Source organism: Staurois parvus, unplaced genomic scaffold (genome assembly GCF_062004578.1).
Source record: "Staurois parvus isolate SC_StPar_1 unplaced genomic scaffold, SC_StPar_1.0 ptg003853l, whole genome shotgun sequence".
NCBI lineage: Eukaryota > Metazoa > Chordata > Amphibia > Anura > Ranidae > Staurois > Staurois parvus.
The window spans coordinates 527-14,225 of NW_028321648.1; the positions used below are offsets into that span (position 1 = coordinate 527).

The following is a 13,699-nucleotide window of genomic DNA, read 5'->3' on the forward strand; positions in this document are numbered from 1 at the left end:
ACAATTATTTATTTACAAACTTTTATAACATAAACAAAGAAACGTGTTTTTTTTGTTTTTTTTTTAATTTTTGGTCTTTTATTGTTAATTTAGCAAAAAATAAAAACCCTAGCGGTGACTAAATACCACCAAAAGAAAGCTCTAGTTATGTGAAGAAAATGATAAAATTTAGTTTGGGCACAGTGGTGCATGATCGCGCAATTGTTATTCAAAGCGTGAGAGCGCTGAAAGCTGGCCTGGGCAGGAAGGGGGGGGGGGGGGGGTAAAAGTGCCCGGTATTGAAGGGGTTAAATTGGGCACAGAAGAGGAGTCTGTGCAGACACCGCTTCCCCATTCCCCCCAATCTAATCCCCCCCACACACTCTATCTAAAAATGAAAACATTTTTTGCCTTTACACAAATTTTATTATATTTTTGCACAGGTCCAGTCCCCAGATCCACATGGCTGGCTTACCTCATGATATGTATTACAGTAGGAGTGGTGACTACACTTATTATTAGGAGAAGTTCACAGGAGGAAAATACATCAGGCGTGTTTACATGTCTTCACCTGAGCGTGTCCTGAATGAGGAAGTCCCCGCCCCCTTCTCAGGTGTATATAGACAGGTGAGCAATGAGGAGCTGGGACAGGTGTGAGAGGTTGTGTACCTGACATGGAGCTGAGGAGAGCTCTGCTGGCCCTGTGCCTGCTGTGTGTGATCCCTGCAGGACATGCAGAACCGTAAGTAATGACTTATGGGAGCTATTAGACTGCTTATATGTCTGGTTCCTGTTGGCTCTTTCATACCTATGCAGGTGTATTTATATGAATTTGATATGCCTATTTAAAAAAATTACTATTTTTATATAAATTATCTACAGTAAATAAAATATTTTAATTCAAAGTTTATTATAATATAAAACTATTTTAAAATATTAATGATGTATTAAAAATATTCTATTGGAATATTTATATATATATATATATATATATATATATATATATATATATATATATATATATATATATATAATATGCTTTATCTAAGAATATTCTAATTATTTTTAATGTATATTTAAAATATCCTATTAGAATATTGATTTGTGTGTGTGTGTATATATTTAAAATCTCAAATTCTTCTATTAAAGTATTTTTCATATACAATGTTCTAAATCATTTTTTATTCAAAATACACAGAATATTTTTTATATAAAATTAAAAATATTCTATTTTTTTAATGTATTTTGCATTGCTTAAATGTAAAAAACTAAATTAATAATTAAAAAAAAAAATATATATATATATATATATATATATATATATATATATATATATATATATATATGTATGTATGTGTGTGTGTGTTTCCTGTTTAGAAGTGGATCGCTTTTCAGAGGCATTTGATTGGTGGCTCTGAGGCACTACCTGTGGTAACCATTTAAAAACCACACCACGTGCATTTTATTTTATTTTTTTTTTTTTTTTTTTTTTTTTTTTTTTTTTTGTGACAGACTTTAAGAAGCGGCCCTCTGATAACTGGGAGACATAGGGACTTGTTCAATGCAAAGGTCCGATCTTTGTAACCACAACCGAATCTCATCTGATGCTCCTCTGGTTCAGGCTTAGAAGGGAATGTAGGCCTCTCTGGTTTCTATGGCTAACTGGCAACCACTCTTCTAAATAAGCCTAGGAGTAGTTGTGGGAGTTGTTTTGGTTATCAGTTTACACCCCACTGACCTGTTTTTAAAATGCCGGTCACCTGGCTGTTATGGCTTCACTCTCTCTCCTTTTTGGGGGGGGTGACCACATTCTGACTGTCAACAATTTGCTTTCCTGTGTCACACATGCTTCCGATGGCAGCTATAAGCAGGCACGTGGATGCTCATTTATTTATTTCAGGTACTTGTATAGCGCTGTCAATTTATGCAGCGCTTTACATATATATTGTACATATCAGTCCCTAACCCTCAAGGGGCGTACAATCTAAGGTCCCTAACTTGCATTCATACATACACATATTATGGACAATTTAGACAGGATCCAATTAACCAACCTGCATGTCTTTTGGAGTGTGGGAGGAAACCGGAGTACCTGGAGGAGACCCACGCAGGCACAGGGAGAACATGCAAACTCCAGGCAGGTGGTGCTGTGGTTGGGATTTGAACCGGCGACCCCAGTACTGTCAGGCGGAAGTGCTAACCACTAAGCCACTGTGCTGCCCATTACATGTCCCTACAGTGATCTAGACATGGGCCCCCAGGGATGGGCCCTCTGTTAGAGACTTGTTCAATACAAATTGCTGCTTGAGCATAATGGAAAATTGTCCCCTTTTCTAACAGCAACCAGATCCTAGCTGATGCTACTCTAGCTCAGGCTTAGAAGTTGTTGTAGGCCTCTGGTTGCTATGGGCAACCACTCTTCTCAATAAGTCTATATGAGCAGTCAGATACACTCAAGGTAGACTTTTTTTGGTTCTTAAATTTGGCCATTGTTACCTCTTTAGACCTTTGCAGATACTTGGGTGTATGTAAATGGATGTGAGATGTTGTGTACCTGACAACATGGAGCTGAGGAGGTCTGCTGGCCCTGTGCCTCCTGTGTTATCCCTGCAGGCCATGCACAGCTGTGAGTAATGATTTATGGGAGCTATTAAGCTACATTCACACTAGCTTTCTCAGCAGGCGTCAGGCTTTTGGGAAGCGTTTTAACGCTTCTCAAAGGCCTATGAAAATTCTACACGTGGCAGCACACAGTGCTGTTCACACGGAAGCGTTAGCGTCATGTCTAGTCAGGAGTCGAAGCCTCCCATTCAAGTCTACGGTGCCGCTCTGCAAACTCCTGGCAGGTGGTTGCGACTCAGTTGCAAGGCGGTTGCAGAGCATTAATAACATTTAACTTCATTATAGGCGTTTTGGAGTGCGGTTTTAATGCTTGGCAAACTCCTATCAACTGCCTTAAAACTGCGCATAGGGCATTTTGGGAGTGTTAAAAAATGCTTCCCAAATGCCTGTCAAATGCTATAGAGGCGTTTGGCAAGAGTTAGAAATAGTCAAGTGTGAATGAGCTTTAAGACTGCTTGTATTTCTAGTTGCTGTTCGCTTTCACAACTATGCATGTGTATTTATATGTATTTGATAGGTCTATTTGTTTAATAAAATGATAGAGATATAGATATATATTCTATCATTTTAATAAACAAATAAACATATCAAACTTATAACGCAAATATATACATTATAAATTTGATATGTTTGTTTAATAAAATGAGAGAGAGAGGGATTAAATAAAAAAAATATTCTAACTGAATATTTCCAAATTTAAAACCTTTTTCTAATAGAATATTTCAATATATAGTAATGATGTAATAAAATATGCTATTAGAATATATAATTTCTTTAATAGAAGTTGGAGATTTTTTTATGTTTATTCTTAAAGTATTTTTAATTATTAAAAATATACATTTTTTTTGGGGGGGGGGGGTGACAACATTCTGACTGTTAACAATTTGCTGTCCCGTGTTGTCACACATGCTCTCGCTAGCTGCTATAAGCAGGCGCATGGATGCTTGTTACATGTCACTACGGTGATCTAGACATGGGCCCCTGTGGACGGGCCCCTCTGATAATTAAGGGACATGGAGACTTGTTCAATAAAAATTGTTGCTTCAGCATAATGGAAAATTATCCCCTTTCTAACAGCAACCAGATCCCAGCTGATACTACTCTAGCTCAGGCTTCGAAGTGGTTGTAGGCCTCTGGTCACTATGGGCAACCACTCTTCTCAGTAAGTCTATGAGCAGTGGCAGATGCACTCAAGGCAGTGTGTGGGTTTTTTTTTTCCAGATTCAGCCATTGTTCCCTTTTTGGATCTCTGGTCTTGCTGACCTAGAACAAGTAAACAAATCAAGAATTCACCATTCATGTCTAGGGCTCTGTAAAACAGCCATGAAAGTTTCTTGCAGTGATCAAGCTCATTTACATGAAGAGGGAAACTTTTTTTTTTTGCTAGAAAATTGCTTGGAATCGCCCCCCTCCCAAAAAAAAATATAATGTATAATTTCTTATTTCCTTTTTTGGCAGAACTAAAAAAATGGAGGGTATGGTAACTTTTATGTGACTTGGTATTTGTACAGTGAGGTTTTTGGTTTTTTTTTTTTTGGGAGGGGGGGCAAAATACACTCTAATGAATTTTAATGCACAGAAACAATAGAATACCCGATTATTGGGTGTCTATTTACTCAGCGTAACATCTTTTTATATTTTACCTAACCTCTCAGGCTTTAACATTGGGAGCGCTTGTGGAATGGCGACAAAATACGATACTCGGGCTTCCTGGTGGAATGGAAGAGCCCAGAAAGATGGCCTCATTCTGGTATAACCACTTCAACCAGGTGGCATACAGGCATGTTGTGGAGGCTGAAGTGGTTAAGCTGCAGAGACAGTGGACTTCTCTGCATGTGTGCGCCCATGTTTTGCAAAATGTATCTCCCCCCCCCCCCTCCTGTTTGGTCAATGGGGCTATGCTGCAACTGCCCCACAACAGGTAGTGCATTCCTCCTCACCACCTGTCAACTCCCCTCTGAAAAGTGATTGATTGCAGAATGCTTTTCAGAAGGCACAGTCGGTGTAAACGAGCCCTTAAAAGTGCCTTTCTCTTCATACAACTTTGGACCTTTCTGTAATAGTTGGGTTTAGATATGTGCCATCCAGAAAATTCCATTTCACATCTAAGTAAAATTCTGTTGTGACAAAAGCTGGTGTTGAGATTGCTTTCCTCGTTCGTGACTTCACTGTATCCTGGGGAGCCCACCCCGGTACACGGCTTACATTAACACCCCAAAAGCAGTCTACTATGTTCACCTTTTGTTGCATGTTTCACCCATGTGGGTTTTTTTTTTTTTGAGGATCGTGTAACGTGTTCCCACTCCTGCTGCTTTCCTTCAGTTCAGCCCACCCGGCCACCTCATTCATTCAGAGTTCTATGAATTAATGAACTATAAATACTGACAGTCTTTGAGAATGACTTGTTCTCAATGAACTGTGAGGGCGCTGGTGACCTCTGGTAGTCCATTGATTCCTCCTGTCTTTCAGCAACTGCCTGCTTGTATTTTTTTATATTGTTTAAAGATTAACTTGGCCTTTTTAAACTTTTTTTTTTTTTTTTTTTTCCCCCTTTGCAGCAGTGGTTCTCAACCTGTGGGTCACAACCCCTTTGGGGATCGAACGACCCTTTCACAGGGGTTCCCTAAGACCATCAGAAAACACATATTTCCAATGTGTAGAGAGCAGCTGCTGTGTAGAGAGCAGCAGTATTGGAGGCATAACGACACTCATGAATTATAATTACTGGGTAAATAATTTTATGGTTGGGGGTCACCACAACATGAGGGACTGTATTAAAGGGTTGCGGCATTAGGAAGGTTGAGAACCACTGCTTTGCAGCATTGGTACATGTCCAGCAGGCCATTGTTTTGACTGTCCCTTGCCTATTTATCCAAAAAAATAGCATGTACTGATTTCTAAGATTTGGCTTCCATTGAATTTGCTTTACATACATTCAGCTTAATAATCACATGCAGGCTGGAGACTTCCTTTTGAAAATAAAAGGCTTGCAGATAAATGCTGCCACCTTCAGGTTGCATCTACAGTGCCATCTGTTAAATACTGTCATTGTCAGATACAATTACATTGCATTACAGAACACAAGTTGATTCTTACTGCAATGACTACAGACTCTGACTGCCAGCACCAATATTCTAATCTGCATGTACATATCAAATGGAAGTGGAAGATTGCCGTAAAGCAGTATGTAATATACCAATGCATATTTCTTTGTTTTTTTTTATATAAATATTTATTGGTTTTCAATCAAATATAATTAACAAACATTTTCTTCATGAAAAGATCATTATATTTCTCATAATCTATTTAATTCCCACAACCCTAATTCCCTCCTAAACCCACTTTCAAACCTTTTCAGAGCAAGTGGCTTTGTTGAAGCATTTACAACCGCCTTCGACATTGGGAAAAAAAAAAAACACCCTATCTTTAAATTTTTTTATATATACTCAGGTGTTGTGCACAACATTGCAAATGTACAATGTTAATGGCTATAATACTGACTAATAAAAATCCATTAAGTAAATGGTTGTAAGTGTAACAAACTATAGGTAAAGCTAAGATTTATTGGGGCTGACTTGCTAAAACTGGAGAGTGCAAAATCTGGTGCAGCTCTGCATAGAAACCAATCGGCTGCCAGGTGTTGCCAAACGCTTAATTGACGAAGCTGAAGTTAGAGCCGATTGGCTACTATGCACAGCTGCATCAGATTTTACACTCCAGTGTTGTCAAATCAACACCCAATGTCATTAGAAAATTTTACCACAATTTCAAAAAGCACAAGCAGTACTACACACATCAATGAAACTTTATAGAATATAAATATTAAACACACCTAAAATAGCAAAAACACTAAACTGACCAGTTTATCTAACTTGCATTAATTTCACATTGCTCTGTCTGTACGGAATGGGCTCCAAACTTTTTTTCTTTTCCTTAAATTTTTTTTCTTAAGTTTATAGCAGTGGTTTTCAACTGGGCCCCAGATGTGGCTTTTATTGTCCTTTATCTGTCCCTTGGGGCACTATTCCACCAACTAATTCCAAAGATGGAGCACCATTCCCCCTACTGACACTATCAATGGGGGGGACTATTCTTCTCATTGATGTCAACAATGGGAAAATATTGGAAAAAAGATAAAAAGTGAGCGCTCTCCAATTAGCAGCCAAAGCACATAAGGTAATCTCAGCAAACCTTCAGAAAATATACATAAAGTGTGGCGCTAATGATTAATTGAATGAATAAAATAAATATTCAGATGATCTGAAAAGCACAGTAAGGTATGTGACACAAACTGTGATAGATAACGCAGAGAAAAAAAAAAAGTGGTGACTAATACATCAAGTGAAAAAACATAACAATGTCCAGACAAAATGTCGCAGGATCCTGTGTGTGAAAAGCTGGATATATCAGGATCAAATGGTAAAATTGCGCACTCACTGGACGCGCTAAGGATATGCGCATATGACAACAGACCACCGGAAATCCCTCATCTAGTGGGGAGAGTAGATATCCATCTGGGCACAGATAATCCTGATGCTCCCTCTAATTGGTGTGTAGTAAGCAGTTTCCAGATCCAGTAGTCCCCTCAGGGCTGATTAAACCTTTCCTTATAGGTATGGAACTCCCTCCGGTGGCAATAGTAGGCAATAGGGTATCCTGGAATTAGCTCCAAAAGGAGCCAAAAAAGTGCCTCATAGTGTAGTATTTTAAAACGAAAAATTCATTGTGTATATACAGCATAAAAACAGGGTGGAAACACTCAGGGAATAAAAGAGTGACTGACCCAAAAGTAAGATGGCCACCGGGCCTCCTCGTGGCTCCGGGCGGCTAAAGACGTCACGCTCTGTTGGCTCCTCCTAAGGCCTTTCGTGCCAGTACACATCAGAGGGGAGGAGCCATGAGGAGGCCCGGCGGCCATCTTACTTTTGGGTCAGTCACTCTTTTATTCCCTGAGTGTTTCCACCCTGTTTTTATGCTTTATATACACAATAAATTTTTCGTTTTAAAATACTACACTATGAGGCACTTTTTTGGCTCCTTTTGGAGCTAATTCCAGGATACCCTATTGCCTACTATTGCCACCGGAGGGAGTTCCATACCTATAAGGAAAGGTTTAATCAGCCCTGAGGGGACTACTGGATCTGGAAACTGCTTACTACACACCAATTAGAGGGAGCATCAGGATTACCTGTGCCCAGATGGATATCTACTCTCCCCACTAGATGAGGGATTTCCGGTGGTCTGTTGTCGTATGCGCATATCCTTAGCGCGTCCGGTGAGTGCGCAATTTTACCATTTGATCCTGATATATCCAGCTTTTCACACACAGGATCCTGCGACATTTTGTCTGGACATTGTTATGTTTTTTCACTTGATGTATTAGTCACCACTTTTTTTTTTTTCTCTGCGTTATCTATCTCAGTTTGTGTCACATACCTTACTGTGCTTTTCAGATCATCTGAATATTCAATTAATCATTAGCGCCACACTTTATTTATGTGAATGGGAAAATATTCCTTCTATTAAAACTGCTGAGGCATTTGACTCCCACTCTCCAGTCCAGCCCCCCAAATGCTTGAAGGACAGTAAAATGATCCTTTTGCTTGGACCCCTGGTTCCCAGTATGGGGATACACAAACTTAGAGTAGTATGGCAAATAGGCTCAGGCTTTATGCTCGCCTTTGATGCTGAATGTGTATTTTCCCTTGTTTGGATAGTTTTGCATGTTGACTGGCTGTATCCTGTAAAAGTCTAAGGCCATAAATGCAAAATTGCATAATAGATCTTTAATTGCCCACAACAGGGACTTAAATTCCCTTTCCAGGGTGAAGGTGTGCTTTAACCACTTGGCAACCACACTATAGCTGAATGACTGCCACAATGCAGCTGTCCAGTTCTGGGAGGGCATTCATTGATTTCCTCCCAGAACCACTCGCCTGCTGTGGCGAGCACCCGGTGCCCTCTGATCAATGTAAAGGCGAATTAGTGGGCATTTACTATGTGTTCAGCTGTGTCCAATCACACCTGATCGCAATGCAAATACACTTGTTGGTTATCGGCAGTACTTTTTTCCTGCTGTGACGGTGTGGAAAGACCTCTACACTGATAATCAGGGCGCTGATTATCAGTGCAGCCTGTGGCAGGCGCAGCACCCTTTGGTGCCTAGTGCGCTGTGGCATTAGAAAAATGATGCAATTGCTGTTTCTTTGTTTGATTAGACTGACTTTACTCTGTAATTCCTCCAATGCCGCTCTATGGATGCAGTAGGTTTAAAGAGCACACCGAATACTTTAGTTAACTTCTTTAATAACTTCAATCTTCTTCATATAACTGCTTACAATGGCTTGTTTCTTTCATATTACAATGGTTTAATTCGTATTACATTGGGTTGATTCGATGGCTTATTATCTCGATAGGTTCAATAGATTTGATAAATTCGTTCTGTATTTCGATTGATAAATTCACTTGGATTTATAAATTCATTAGATTACAGTGACTTGATTCGTAAGTTCGATAAATTCGGTGGAACTACAAGTAAAAACATACAACAGTTTTTAGACACAGATCTACCTGCACTGTTAAACAATAGAGGAACACACAAGTGCATTAAATACCTATTTGGCCTTCTCTACTTCCATGGAGCTTCTCTGATTGGAACTTTGCCTGTTTCCTCCTCTGTCTGGTGAGCATGTGTCTCTAGAAAATCCTAGCAGGGAGTTTTACACAGGCACAAATGTGAAACTGGCTGGGATTGGTTAAGGTTCTGTACAGTGTGAGGCTGTCTGTGATTGGCTCACCTTTAACTCTTAAAGGCATATTTTCCTTTTCTGCTTCTGCTAACACAATGAATATATAAATGTCATATAACAATCAAAGACATAAATCACAGCAATGATTCTGCTTTTGGCTTTAACATATGCACATATATACTGTACTGAGGTTATTGGCAGGCTTGGTATACACATATATGAACCATATTAACAACCTAGGACTGGTCTTAGCTGGCCAGCTACACAGCCTAACAGTGTATCAGTGCTGCCAGTTCATGTATCGGTGCCCATCAGTGCAGCCTCTGATCAGCACACATCAGTGAAGGAGAAAAATTACCTGTTTTTGTAAAATTTTATAATAGAAACTAAGACTTTTTTTTTTTTTTATTTTTATTTTTTTTATCCAAATTAAATACCACAAAGCTTTGTGGGAAAAAATGCTAAATTTAATATGGGTACAGTGTTGCATTACCACACAATTCGGTCAGTGTGACCACTCAAAGCTGAAAATTGGCCTGGGCAGGAAGGGGTGACAGTGTCTGGTAGGTAAGGGGTTAACAGTACATGTGAGAAAAAGACTAGCTATATCTATACCTGTGTAATCCTTTCATAAAGACAATGAGGGGAATTTATCAAAACTGGAGCAGCTGTGAATGGTAGCCAAATAGCTTCTGTCTTCAGCTTGTTCATGTAAGTCCTGAAAATGAAAGCTGGAAGCTAATTTGGTTGCCATGCACAGCTGCTCCAGTTTTGATAAATTCCGTTTTATATATTTTCTGTACTAGGCCTTGCTAGACCCTAAATGCGCTTCAAAGCACACTACACTTCAGGCTGGCCACGGGACTGAGATTGAGCTCTGCAGTCACTTTTGTAGCAGTTGTTTTCTTCTTCAGTCAGTTGACCTTGTCGACCGTGCTTATACTTATCAGATGAGTATTTCTGGAAACTGTATATGCCACCATCACCTTTTGATACTGGACACCGCAAATAAATTGGCAACTTCAGTCAGAGGCACCAGCAATTTTTCCCTCCTTTGAAGCCCCGTAATCTCTGACATGACTCCGTATCACTAGCAGCACGCACAGTGAATGAGTGAGGCTTCCCACCTGCTAGCACGGTGTCTCATCACACAGCGGAAGCAAAAGAATGTTATATCACTTTCAACGTGAAACGTGTCGACCCTTTCACACCTGCAAATCATGGTGTGTTTTTGTCCAACCCCTGTATATTTTTTGTATTGAGAAAAATTAGCAAACAGTTACTAGTAAAGTTCTGGTTTAAAGTGTTAACGCACAAAAGTACAATCAGTCTGTAGATGCAGTAAAGCATGCTTGTTATACTCACTGTGGAACCTAAGGGGTTAATCCTCTGCATTGTTTAAAGATGTATTTTGATAGTTTATTTTTCTGTAATTCTCTCCCTATCTAGCTGCACATGCTCAGTTTCAGTTTGGCGTGTATTGCTAAAGAGATATATATTCTCCCCCCCCCCCCCCCCCCCCCCCCGGGTAAGTACATGTGCTGTCCAGGCAGAGGGTCAGGGGTTATGCAGCCTCATAGGACTATCTGGGGAGAATGAACTTCTCCTACATGCTTTAACCAGTGCTCTGCTGGACACTGCTATATACTGCTGATGAGAAGGTATTTAGCATTTTGTATTTACTAAAATAATTGCACTTCCATGTTCTGTTTACTGTGGGAGCCCGGATATAGTGACTGCGGGGTCCGGGGAGCCCGGATATAGTGACTGCGGGGTCCGGGGAGCCCGGATATAGTGACTGCGGGGTCCGGGGAGCCCGGATATAGTGACTGCGGGGTCCGGGGAGCCCGGATATAGTGACTGCGGGGTCATAGGTTTAGTAATACTTTAAGTCATCTAGAGGCGGGTGAAAATGCACTTGCAACAAAGTGATCCCCATGAGTTTTGATGGGAGCCAAGCAAGATAGATGCAGGAGCTACCATTGCCAACTTTCTTCCTAAATATGCAGGCTGTTGGTCTGTCGTTGTTCTAAATGGCACCATTTTTGGTGGTCTACAACAAATGCCATCATTGAAATTGTGACTCTGGCAGTAAGGACCAGGATGACAACCTTGGAGTTGTCGTCCAAAAAAAATCAAGAATGTCTTCTGCATGTGGTGGTTTTTTGTGTGGGTGGTTCCCCCCCCCCCCCCCCCCCCGACCAGTTTATTAATGAGAACCCCATCAGATGGCTTTCACTCTAATGGTCCATTCTGATCCTTGATCTATTTGAGGCCATTCACATGGCTTCGCTGGAAACTAACTGTCTTGTGTCCAAGTGCATAGCTTATGTTCCTCAGCAGTATAGTACATTCCTGCATATTGGCAGAATGTGAGCTCCTGTCTCTTTACAAAGAGCCCTATTTTTCCTCCCAGACATACTGCTGTCACTTTGATTGTCTGCTCTTATAATTCATCAACTTTGTTTTGCAATATTCTGTGGCCACGTAGTGCTCCAAAACGTGATTCCAGAGGACAGATTGGGTTTTGTCAGCGATGATGGAAGTCTCTTGTAATGTTCAGTGAACACGATGGAATGTATGATAGTATAAATATGAGACTTCTTCTCAGGGCGTTCTCAAAAGGCTTATTCTTCTGGAGCACTTGACATAGTTTGATCTCTCAAGCTAGCCAAAGCCTATATTTTGGAAGCTGGCCAGAACATCTTCTGGGAATTTTATAGAAGCTTTCTTGTATTCAATTTTTTTTTTTTTTTGCAGATCAAAAATGTTATTTTGGCATGGTGCACTTAGAGCAAGTGGTCATAATTCCCTTCAACACTCAGTAAGATCAAAGAAAGAATTGCCTATTATTGGCCAGACATCTTATAGTCTGATTGGAAACTTCACTTGCAGCCCAGTGCATTGGAACTGATATATTTTCACCAAACAGAGCTCTGGCCTTGTGCACTACATTAACTACAGGTTAATAGAACCGTAAAAAATACAAATTGCACTTCTCACTTTGCTCATTATGCAGTAGTAAACCACCGGAAGGAAAAAAAAACCCCTGCAAGGTAATGTGCTAACATGCATTGCATACTAGCACATTGTATAGGACTTGTCTTAACATGAAGCCCTCCAGTGGTCCACTATCACTGTAGCTGAGGCTTCCATCTTCCCCTGGTCTTCCTTCCAGGTGCGCAAGCTCCAGCCATTTGACTGGCCGGGTCGCTATGACATCACTCCCACGCCACAGCACAGTACTCTGAAGGAACAGCACGGGTATGCCGTTCCTTCAGAGCAGCATTTCCGTTCCTTCACAGTGCATGCGCTGGCTCTACAGAAGAGTATCTCCCAAACTGCACGTTTTTAGGAGATTAATTTTAAGCTTACCACTAGGTAAAAGTTAAGTAGTTTACTACTACTTTTAAAGCCTCCTATTATAGTGGACTGTTATCTAATCTGTGTGATTTGTTCAAAATGATCAAATTCCCAAACAATCCAATAGACCTAACTTCCCTTCCAGTTGATTGATTTAGATTAATTTTGGTTGAACTTAGGCTGGCCATACATTATACAATTTTTAGCTTCCAATTTTCTGCCCAATTTCCTTTAGATTTACCTTCAACTGTGTAGTGCAAGGGCCTGCCTAATTGGATACAACTGAAAGTGTTGTTTAGGTTTGTCCTCCTATTATATGGTTTTTGGTAAATCTAAACCAAAAATCTCCAGATAATTGTATAATGTATGGCCAGCCTTAGTTGATCAGCCATAGTGTAAAATTATTGATCATGTTGCATTGATTGGTAGTGCTGATTTGCTTTGTGAATTTTTTTGACTTTTGAGCAATTAGATTTTGTAAGAATGCATGTTGAAAACAGATACATTCAAGTTGCAATCTGTAACTTGCATTTGAGATGCAATCTGTAACTTATGATTGTATCTTCCAACTTTCAGTGTATGCATTCAAAAAAATGAGTTGTAGACTAGATCAATTATTCCGAGGAGAGGTCCATTGGAAAACAAAACTATATCAAAATCTGTATGGCTGCCGTTATTTGAGTTGCAGTCATCCCACATGAAGTTCAAATTCGCCAACTCTGCTCACTTTTCGGTGATCTCTGAAAACCTCTACAGGGAAGCCTATCCTGCCCTCAGCTAATAATGGAATCTTCTACTCCTCCTACCAGTCCATCCCCCAGTTACACTTTTTTTTTTTTTTTTTTTTTTTGTACCACCAGCCCCTCCCTCTTCGTGAGCTTCAAGGGGCAGGGCCCTCCAGGGTCGGACTGACAACTCATGGGGCCTCCAGGCAATAGGAGATGATGGGGCCCCTGTGTCCTTGCCCAAACTCTAAAAAGGTACCA

The 13,699-nt window shown here is 40.2% G+C and overlaps 1 protein-coding gene across 1 annotated transcript in view; it reads left to right on the top strand.

Annotated features, from left to right (window-relative positions):
- Positions 1-586: 586 nt before the first annotated feature.
- Positions 587-13,699, top strand: part of LOC149427343 (ovostatin-like) — a gene marked incomplete at its 3' end in the record, with an annotated part of 72,260 nt that continues 59,147 nt past the window's right edge. The window contains 1 exon segment of the mRNA XM_089668107.1: positions 587-721. Within this exon segment, the coding sequence (XP_089524233.1) occupies positions 654-721 (68 nt within the window).